The sequence below is a fragment of the Battus philenor genome, unplaced genomic scaffold, assembly GCF_028537555.1.
Source record: "Battus philenor isolate CCGP_79_NKW_IND1 unplaced genomic scaffold, ilBatPhil1.0.hap1 SCAF_17, whole genome shotgun sequence".
Classification (NCBI taxonomy): domain Eukaryota; kingdom Metazoa; phylum Arthropoda; class Insecta; order Lepidoptera; family Papilionidae; genus Battus; species Battus philenor.
The window spans coordinates 273,296-284,585 of NW_027181679.1; the positions used below are offsets into that span (position 1 = coordinate 273,296).

The following is an 11,290-nucleotide window of genomic DNA, read 5'->3' on the forward strand; positions in this document are numbered from 1 at the left end:
TGCGTATATGAGGACTCACGCGTCGACCGCGCATGCGCACCTGCTCGCGTAATATTGTAGTAACGCAAGTTCACATTACATGGCCGGCTGTAATAGCAGTGTTTTCGGTGTGGCGTGTTTGCAAGCAGCGATGGGTCTTGTGCAATCGAAGGCTTCAGTTTTCGTGTCATCGCCCCGAGCCTTGACCGCGGTGAAAGTTGTCCGCGTATAAAACACAGCGAGACAGGCGCTGTTATCTATACCTATATTTTTATTAATGCCTTGTTAGATTGACTTTAGAAGCTCTTCTAAGTAATAGCTACCAGTGGAGCCGAGGTTCGGTCCACTTAGTTACTCTTTTTTTGCATGACTTCCGGTTTTGCGGGTCACTCGTTCACCTTTTTACATGCGTTTTCCTCTCTCGTCTTAACATCTTCTTTCATTCATCTAATTTTATTTTGTTGTCTTTCTTTTATTAAGGTTCCTTACACACATTGTCTCCCCTCCTTCGCCACATTTGCTTTGGTATTACTTAGGTACTCTCCAATGCTAAACGCGATTCGAGTAACAGCCAAGCGCTCCCTACAGAGGATCTTCGCTCATAAAAGCTTCGGCCTAAGAGGCATAGTACATAAGCCACGGCTCTCAGAGATCTCGGAAGGAAATAAGACCATAAGTTCTAATTAAAATTCGAACGCTGATTTCAATTCGGCCGCTTGCAGTGATAGCCGTTGCCATAGTGTTTGGCTCAATGTCATAATTTTTTAATATTTATTTATTTCATTTATTCACCCTTTTCACAAATTTTGTTTAGGCTGACTTAACACTAATCATACTGACACTTACTAGCCACGAATTTCTACTATAGCGGGTCAAACGAACCGACTCTATGTTTTCTGCTTGAATATTTGAAATATGGTTATTAGGAAGGAAATATAAAATAGCATACATAAAAATAGCATACCTATTACAAACAGCAAAATTCAGAATTTATGATACTGGCATTTTTAACATTTTTAATCCAAAAGTTCAAAATGAGTCATTTGACCCGTTATGACACGTTTAGTGTTTTTAGACATTATCTATTACGGCGAACCTGTAAACCTAGTGGAAATAAAGATATCATTGCCATCATCATCAGTCTAGGCATCTACTGCTGCAAGTAGGTCTGCCCCGTAGACTTTCAATAGGGTGTCCAGCGCTTCCAGACTACCTAACCATTGTCTATTTTGTCGTCGGTCGTCCTGCGCCAGGCGTGCCGGTTCCTGGTCTGCATTCAAGAATCTTAAATCCTCTTAATAAATAAAATCATTGGCTGGTTATGTCGGAATTTGAAATGTACCTTTCTCGGTGAGCTTGCTTACTAGTTTTACTTTCTCCAGTCTATGGCGTTCGAGTTCCGCAGTTCACTACCGAAGCAAGCTCTAAACTACGAGAATTCAGAATCGTTCTACACAACGGCTTTGGTGCCTTAAATCGACTTCTACTGTATTTGTCACTAGCAGAGAGATGTTTACATGAAACATATCATCAATCACCTGCTCACGGTGCGGTACTACTGTTGAAGTGATCACTTTAAATGACCGTCATTGTAAATTTATGTCAATAAAAAACATCTATATTTCTTCAAAGATGAGTACAGTGTGAGTCATAGGTATGGAGTGGGAAAAATTAGTCGAGAAATAATTCTTAAAATACTGTATTGGTTTATACAAATTTAACAACAATTACACAATAGTCAACAACAAAGCAGACAACAACAAACAACAGAACATATCGGTACACAATAAATATCACAATAAGATGGCGGACGACGGAGAGCACCGTCGCCGCCCACACGAAGCACACGCGGCAGCAGCGGGCCTGCAGGGCAGGCTATGCTTGCTTAGTGCTTGCCGCCCTTGTGGTGGTAGACGTGCTTGTAGACTGGCACGTGCACGGGGTACGGCTTGGGGATTGGCACCTCCACCTTCTTCTCTACCTCAACCGGGTACGGCTTCTCCACTTCATACGGCACCGGCTTCTCAACGGTGTACGGTACGGGTTTCTCCACTACCTGGGGAACAACCTGTGGGGAGACGAGGCTGATGAGTGACGTACGAAGTAGTCTGGTGTTCCATCTTACACGTTAAGGTAAAAGTTTGATAAAATGACCATGTCCAATCGAGGGTATACTCTCATATCGGATACTACTATGATAGAGTTAATGTAAGTCTACTACCTAGAGATGAACAACCGTCTTTAGTTAAAACAAGCGGAAGAATTTAAAACAAAGATCTACAAAGGGTTCGCCGTAAGAAGAATATAAAGAAAAGCAGTTCTGGGCTTATTTATACTGATGTTCATCTAAATACGTAGCAGGGCTAATGTTTGAATGTATAACATTCTAATTAAATGACGTGAATAGTCTTCGAGAACTTTTAGAGTCAGTGTTAAAAAAATACGAAAAGAAAAGTTAAATTTGGAACCGTGTTACATTTATCCAAAATGGCGCAGCGAATGTGCGCGCTGTCAGATGCATTTTTTTTTCAAACCGCACGCTTGAGCGGCGCCGCTCTTACTTTCTTGGCGGCCAGCGTTACGCAATTATAATCGGCGCATTGACATGAATGGAGCATTTATGTCACCGGTCGTAAGATTATGATCTGTGCAAAAAGCGGCAGAAATACAATGGGTGTCACATAATCTGTGCTCGGCGTCGGCTTTCGATGAACTTGGGAAAATGACGAGTTTCTCCTTAATGAGTGGCTTGGAAGTGAAGAGAAAATTGATAGTGTTTGCCGATGTTCCATTTTTTGTAGATAACTACATAAGAGTTTATTTAAACTTTTTTGAAGTGTTTAGTTTCACTGGTCAATGTGAACACCGCTTTATAATTTATAGTAAACTAATCACGGGACGTGGCTATGAAAACGACGAGTGATTGTTTTGGTAATGTTAACAGACTGAAAGTTATTAATTGCAGTTCGCGTTGTGCAGTATTTTCTCTGTCCATTCTATCTACGTCCCGGAACAAATCGAATCATTGGACACAACTTTTACCTCAAAATTTTGTTAAATATTTTCATGGTTAAGTTACTGAAGGCTTTGTGTCCCATTCTCGATTGAAATTATATAGTTTGAAAGACAGCACAAGAAATCATCTGGAATTATATATGTGCTAACAAAATTTAAATTTGATAAAAAGTAAGTTAAACTGTCAACCGGATTCTAACTGCTGTCCAAGTGACATTTACAGATTCTACGGGATAGAGGCGGCACAGCGCAGAGGGCGCTTAGCCAAAGATCCCTTTTAAGGGTATATAGAGGGCTCCATGAGGAGCTTCGATTCGTGCTGCAGTAGTATGTACTACTATTGCACCGAGCAGGAAGGCCTCAGTAGTATGAACATGTGCGTTGTAGTTCTTCATTCTCTGGTCGATTGCACGCGTACCTTGTAAACGGGGACGTGTATCGGCTGCTCCACGGTGACGTGCACCGGGTACGGCTGGGGGATGGGTATCTTCACGTACTGCGGCACGGACACGGCCACGGGGTGGGGGATGGGCACGCCGATTTTCTTCACCACCGTCACGTGGTAGGGCTTCGTGTGCTCCGTATACGAGTGGCCCTCGGGCTCCCACTCGTCGGACGGACGCGCGCTGGCAACCGCCGCCAGGACCAAGATGACTGCTGTTTTCTAAAATTCAAGAAAAACGTGAGGGTTAGATTAAACATTACGGCTGAATTGGGTTCGAGGTGGCAGAGTGCTTAAAGGGACTTGGCTTAAACACAAAGCTTGAGGGGTGCTTCAGGAATCGTAGCTCGGGCCGATACTATACTTAATATACAGAATTGGGAGGCTGCAAAAGTTTAAGTTCGTATCTATTAGAAATATGGGGTTGTTATTTTATCTTTCCCTGCTATCACTTCAATTATTTTATCAAAGATCGTTGTCAATTGAATGCTTTGTGAGGATGCAAAGGAATTAATTCCAGAAGAACTATTTAGGCAATGTCATACTCTGGATATCGAATAAGCAGTATTCTTCAGCTTAGTTATGTGCTATATAGCGGAGCAGTCGTCATAGGAGTCGTTGCATGACTTCTTTCGTATTTGCCATCTCTCGCTCGCACTAATTCAGGGGTGATTTTAAGAGCTTTTACTTGATTTATCTATCGCGGGACAGCCACTGGATGTGACGCTTTTAACATTTTATTAATAATTGAGCATGAGGACTCACAGAGCCTTATTATGGGTTGATGGCTTAGTTATTTCACTGGCTGGCAGCCAAGACACCACTGGTTATTGCATTGGATTGGAAGAGTCTTGTCAACAGAGGTACAGAAAAGTAATGGCATAGTTAGGAATAATGACTATAATATAAAAACAAAATATAAAACAATATACAACATATATCTAATATTTTAATTCGACCGGCGCGTGTAGTGTAATCAAAAATTTAATTATATATTGTTTAGGCTGTGTCATGGTCATATTCGACCCTGAACTGAGCACCTGCGTAGTACGCGGTATGGCGGGAACCTTTACAAATAACAAATATGAACTATGAAGGTTTTTGGTGCAAATCGTGCAAATGTTAAACTAAAACATTAAGATAGAATCGCGTAATTAGTACGACTTTGCGTTATAAAATTAAAAAAGAAATGTATAATTCGCATTAAAAAGTCAAGATGTTGCGAATTAACGGGAAGCAAACGAGATGTCGAAGCGTAAACAAGTTTGTAATGTGGACGGGAAACATTCCCTCTTCCTTTCACTGCAATCGAAAGCGGGAATTACGTAATGATATTAAATCATTGCCGCCTTAACATCTCTCAAAGTTATTAAAATCTTTAAAATTAAAAATAAATATTTTTAATCTGTAACACACGAAGTTTATTTTTAAATCGTATGCGGCCTTTAAAATGCATTTACATCGAAGTTTAATTTTATCAATTCATATTTGACAGTTGTAAAAAAGTAATAAACTTTGGCAGTAAATTACAAAAACATGATCTAAAAAAAAATGATATCAACCTATAAAAATGTGGGAAATGAATCGGTTTTGAACACTGACATTTATGAGGTGATAAATTTTCCCGACAAAACTAATAAAATATGGTCATTAACTATTAAGAGATAATAAAAAATAGGTTAGTTTTTTTTTAAATCTTCGTACTCTGCGAATAGTTCGAGCGTTACATTTCGTGTAATTATCTCAGCGAAGACATTATAAAAAAACGTATCAAGTGAGAATGCGGAACAGTGAACTGTGCAAAAAATCAGTTCATACATTCTTACAGACTTCCGTTTTGTTACATCAGCGGCGTTGGGAGTAATAAGCGATGCAAAACTTACGAAGGCGAGCATGTTGACGGGCTTGGGTGGTGCTGCTGACTTCTCGGTGACGACTGATGCACTGGTCGGGCCACACTTGCGTTTTATACTTGGTGAAATGAGCTCCGTACCTTTCGATTCAGTGATAGGTCCCTCGTACTGAGAAACTGGCACAATTATCTTAGCTCGCGTTACAACTTATTTTACGCGTTACACTGCTGCTTTTGTTTGCGATATACTTATAAACTATGAGTTTGACGAGCAATGGTTATTCAAATGAAGATTTTGTTGTAAAATGCAATTTTAAGAGTACAGTCGTGTATGGGGCTCGGTGCATTTTTTTCGATTTTTGGCTTTATATGTTGATGTTTTTTTTTGTTAACGCACCAAGATATACTATTAGATAGAAAGTAAGATCGTTCATTAAGTCGTAGTGCTTTAGTTATAGAACAATTCCGTTCTATTCGCGTTGGTTGTGCTTTAAAATTTGGCCATTGTTCAATTTTAAAGTACGCAAGTGACAAGCCGTCCTTAGATTTATTGTATTGTATTGGAAACACAACCATTACAATATCATGGTGATTTGCTCCGATAAGAAAAAACGGAACAGGAAGTTCGACATACATAATCATAGCAACAGCAGTTCCTAGTCGGGTCCACTAACGGCGGCAAAATGATGAAGGAGATTTATGATCAAATGTTGTCTGCGTAATAATAGTGATGATGAAGCAAGTGACGCAAGGATTGGTGATCTTCATCACCATAATATCCGTCCGAAGTTTTTGCACCTATTTGATGATGTGGTATTATGCATATCCCCTATGAATTTATATTGATCGCATGCGTACGTCACTACGAGAATGACAGAAGTCTCCTGTAGTTATATACAGGACATACAGAGTAATATAGACATGCCAGGACCCTTTGGACAAGGTTACACCTGTCGTCTGCCATAGCTCGGAAGTATGTGGAACTCTAAGGCAAAAGGAAAGGAGGCGCAACGCGATGACCGCGTCGAGTGTTCGTGTATTGACAATCTTCGACGTTGCCACATTCACCGCATTCCATAGACCTAATCATTCTAAGATTCATTTTTCTTATTTTGCTCTCATTTTATTTTCTAGACGTGAGGTTACCACGTCGATGAGGTGAATGTTTCGTTGTTTCTTATACAGCCAAGTGTAGAGTCCTTCTGGAGCTCCTGCTTTCGACTTTGCAAAGGAAAAGCGAAAAAGTTACAAGATAGAAAAAAAATGAAAGTAGACCCCGCCTCGCGCGATGTGATGAAAATTCTTTACAATGATCGCTTTGGCGAGATCTTTTGCACTACGAATCTTTTGCCAGCATTCTCCTTTTTCCAAAGTCCATATCTTCGACATGTTATATTGTTGAGTTGGTCGAAAGACACTGTCTGCAGGCAGGTTTTTACCGGATCTGTTGAATATTTGGGGGAGGCCTATGCCCTGTTGTGGATGTTCTACGACTGCAATGATGATGATATCTTCACTTTATATATGATACATATGGGTTAAAAATATGGAGCTGTGTCACGGTACCATTTCATGTACTGTCACATAAATAGGCGGCTGGTATGACTTATCGTATGTCGATGGAATATTTACAAATCTTTGCGGTTACATCACTGCGCACTCTTCATGTTGACCAGTGCAGCGGTGGTATCTGAAAGGCTTAATGTACTGCCGCCTTTATTATACAAAATAGTTTATCACGACAACTCTGCCTGTTTGTCTTTATCTATTCATCATTATCAATATTTCAGCCGTAGGACGCTCACGGCTGGACATTTGCCTCTCCCATAATTTACCAATAAGACCAGTTGGAAGCATCCAGCATCTTACTCCTTCGATTGTGTAGTAATAACCACAGAATAAAATTAATTTCTACTCCAAATTATACAAGAAGACAAATTATTTTACATTTAACGCCTGAATCTTGGTTCGGTTTTTGACAATTACAGATTTCCCAGGGTTTGCAGAAGGCTCTTAGCCTAGCCCTTGTTGTGCGACTCCTATAATTGAATATTTAATGGAATCAGGCGTTACCTCGCGGAAGTCCATCCTAAGTAAGAAAAGGACCAATATTTAGCCACTTCCGCACATGCAGTGGTAGTCGTGCAACAAAGTGCACCGCCCGCTAGCCCGCTGATTAATGCGTATGCGGCAAACAATGCGAATCACACAACCGCCACTGCCAAATTACTCAACACGTGTTTCACCCCTCCACGGGGCATCTTCAGGAGTTATGTTACACCGATTAGTGCCAAACACAGAGTTAGTAATATGTGAATAGTTTTGGGTGTGTCACGATGTAGTCACATATTCATAGGCGGGGTACGTCGCTGGTGCAACCGATGACCGTTAGGTCTGAAAGGTTCTTGAGTGACGGCCACGAGCCGGTAGACGCGTCGTGGGTACGCTGCCCTCGTGGTGGACCGACGACCTAAAATCGCGGGAAGAAGCTGCATGGATGTGGCAGCGCAGGAGCGGTCATTGTGACTAACTTTGGAGGAGGCCTATGTCTTGCAGTGGGCATCCATCGGCTGAAAAAAGAAGAACGACAAAGAAATTTATAGGCAGCTTAACTGGACTATCGTAAGAAAGTCCCGTTTTACATAGACGCTGTCATTGCATATAAACCGAGATGCTCCCATGGTCTTGTATAGATCTGTATTGTATGACCTAGAGCTTTGTGGCAGTTTGTGTACAATCAATGTAACTATCACCTAAGTTACTAAGGAGCTTGGAGAGCCTTCGAATTCAGAGGAAAATGTAACTTAACGACGCGATAGAGGCTACAGAAGGAGCCTGGTTATTCTATTGAATGCATAGGTACTGCTAGTAAATAAAGCGTACTTATTTACAATATCATAAGATTTGTGATAAAACAACAAATTTGTAGCAACAACTATGCGGTTAAAATTTAACTGTATTAGAACTCTAGCATTCAACAACATGTATTAATTAAAACTAATTATTTCATGTTTGCATTTACACGTGTGCGTGTAATGTTCGATGGTAGCCAATTGGCAGAGACGTTACGACCGTCGGTCGCGGGTTTGATTCCTCTCTGCAATGTTTTTATGCATTAATTGCCACTGCTTACAAAAAAAAAATCCAGATAATGGGCAGCAGCGACCTGTGCGTACTATAGTACGTAACTGCGATCGCCAAATCACCTGCCGACCGCTGCGATTGTGGTACATCAGCTCAGATATCTTTGGTGGAGGCCTATACACTGTAGTGAATGTCTGTGGGGTAAAACGACGACGACATAAAGAACAGAAAAAGTGAAATGCACTTTAACACAATTATTAATAATTATAACGTTGACACGAATTCAAAAGACAAAAACAACAACTTGTTTACTTACGTTTGTTAACTTTCAAAACTAATCAACACGAGGTAACATGTATTACATCACTCGTTGACTTCTGGTTGAGTCTATCACCTGTTCGAATGAAACACCTCAGGCCTGAAAAGAAAAGGCGAAGGAAATTCGGCGTGACTATTTTGGTTTCTAAACAATTTAAAACTTTATAATTGAATTTGCATTATTGATTAAAAGCCAGGAGACGAACACTTAACCCCCCAAGTTGTGCGCTCTTCTGTAAAGTCACTGACAGTGTATCAAGCCTGAGCAGACAAATATTCTTTTTATATATTTTTTTAAGTGTGGTAAATATAACATAAAAGTCATATATTCAAAATTGGAACTTTTTACAGAACTCTTATTGACCGTCAACTTGTTATTTGTTTAATTTCGTAATCTATTTTATTGTTGTCTCTACCCTGTTTTGCAAGCTGTTTTTGTTGTGGAGAACACACAACAACACATGTTTTAAACAAAGTTTAACAATTAAGATTTATATATACACACTTTATCAGGTATAGCCTGAATGAAATCAAAACCAACAGGCGACATCACTGCCACGGATTCTGTCATTTAAATATTCGCTTATTGAATAATATGCTTTTTTCGTCAATTTACTTTTAAAATGCGTTTTGGATTTTGTTAATGGAACAAACAATATTTTTCGGCATTTTATTAAATGACTTGTACAGCAATTTTTTACGGTACCTTGTAAAGACACTATCGACGTACTCTATTTTTTTTAATTTATTGTATTTTTTACAAAATATTATCATAAACGTGTTGTGAGACCACGATAAGAATATCGGTTTCTTTGAAACCTTTTCTCAAGAAGACACTGGCACTTAGCCGTGAATTGCTCATTTATCAGGTTATAAGAACTGAGATATCGTATCTTGATAAAACGTGTACTGGAACTTCCTTGCAAGACAGTTTGGTTGGTGACCACCATTCGCCCATTTTTGTTGTCAAGTAAAACCATGTAAAACCTAATAACACCCTATTCATTTGCACAACCAGGAAATTGGTGATAATAAAGGTTTAGTAGAACCGATCAGTTTAAAAGAAAAATAAAATTAATTTGAAATTTTTTCCAACTATTTCTATTATTAATTTTGACACATTCGTGGACAGAGTGTGTTGTGAGAGAGAGAAAAGTGTGTTGTTGTAGTTTTAACACAAAGAAGTTATATAAGTCATAATAAGGTAAACTAGGAATTCAAAATGTTATTTAATAGATAGCAAGTACTTTATTGAGAAGAATAATAAAAAAAGAACCGGAAATGTTTGATTTTGAGTTTAAACTAACCGAAATTAAAATAGTAATAAATGAAAGACCGTTGTAATTAGAAGTAAGAAATAGCATTATAGGTGTTACTGTAAGTATGCTGTAAAGTAAGATAATTAAAACCATACACATGCTGAAAACCTTATTTTCTCTTACATATAAAGTCTACTAAAAAACACGTGGAATTTAAATGGATACTTTAATTTTAACTCAAGCTCAAACTGAACGCATGCAGGTGAAACCGACGGTGGCGTCTCAACATTTATTGTTGAACAAGAAGAGAGTCGTACACTAGCATTTGCTTACTTTTCTTCTAGAGGAAGATTGAGAACGACGTCAATGCGTCATAACTCTCCTTTATCCCGTTGACGTCTGCGGCAGGTGGTTCATTGTCCTTAAGTCTTGGCTTTGCACCGCGCGACTTTTATTTATTTCCTAATGAAAGGGACAAAAAATTATTACTGGATGTATTAGAAATCGTTGTAAAAAAGATCTATAAAGATGTCTGGGCCCACTGCCTCTCACAGTGGTTTTACAGGAAGCAGCGTTACGTAGATTGTTAAAGGAACTATTTTTGTTGTCACCTTTTTTATCTTTTCTAGAAGTAATATTCAAATTAAAATAACAAAAAGGAATTTGATTTTCATCTAAGAGTAACCATAATCCATGCATAAGCTACCTTTCAACAGTAAATTATTATACAGAATCCTTATTCTGTATAATAATTTACTGTTGAAAGGTAGCTTATGCATGGAAAACGGTAAGTTTTGTGACCGCTTCCGACAAGCGGCATAATAATATTTATCCATAATTTATTATTGTCACGATATGTCAGTAATTGCAATTGCAACTATTGGCCTTATTTCAAACCAAATATATATTATTTACAGAGAACTGTCTAACTATGGGTATTATTTGGCTGTTATGACTTTATCGAGAAAATGATAGCTTTATTCATTTCAATGGAGTCAATTGTAAGAGTTGCATTCAACGAAGCTGTACATGTCTCGGTGAACCCGATAGAGGTTTATATAAAAGCTTAAATGCGTATTAAACGTAAATAGTTTTCGACCCAACGCTTATGTTTTTATATTTTTTTAATTATGGCCTCCTTTTTTACCCCCTTTGTTACCCTTATTATATTGTTGGGACAGGAAAGTATTTTTCCATAATTCCTTATCCTCTTTCAAACTTATAATTTCTTACATTCTCTTTCTATCTTTCACAGTCCTTGTACAAGTTACCTATCTTTCTTCGACACATTTCACATTTGGTTACAATTTGTTGTTATACTTATTTATATTTTTGTTTATT

The 11,290-nt window shown here is 38.7% G+C and overlaps 1 protein-coding gene across 1 annotated transcript; it reads right to left on the reverse strand.

Moving 5' to 3' along the window:
* Window positions 1-1,662: 1,662 nt before the first annotated feature.
* LOC137919940 (mantle protein-like) lies at window positions 1,663-5,363 on the reverse strand. Its single transcript, XM_068763163.1, has 3 exons — window positions 5,320-5,363; window positions 3,413-3,658; window positions 1,663-2,047 (listed from the first exon to the last, which is right to left on the reverse strand). The coding sequence occupies exons 1-3, from the start codon at window positions 5,329-5,331 to the stop codon at window positions 1,865-1,867; spliced, it is 441 nt and encodes a 146-aa protein (XP_068619264.1). The 5' UTR covers window positions 5,332-5,363; the 3' UTR covers window positions 1,663-1,864.
* Between the last annotated feature and the right edge of the window lie 5,927 nt (window positions 5,364-11,290).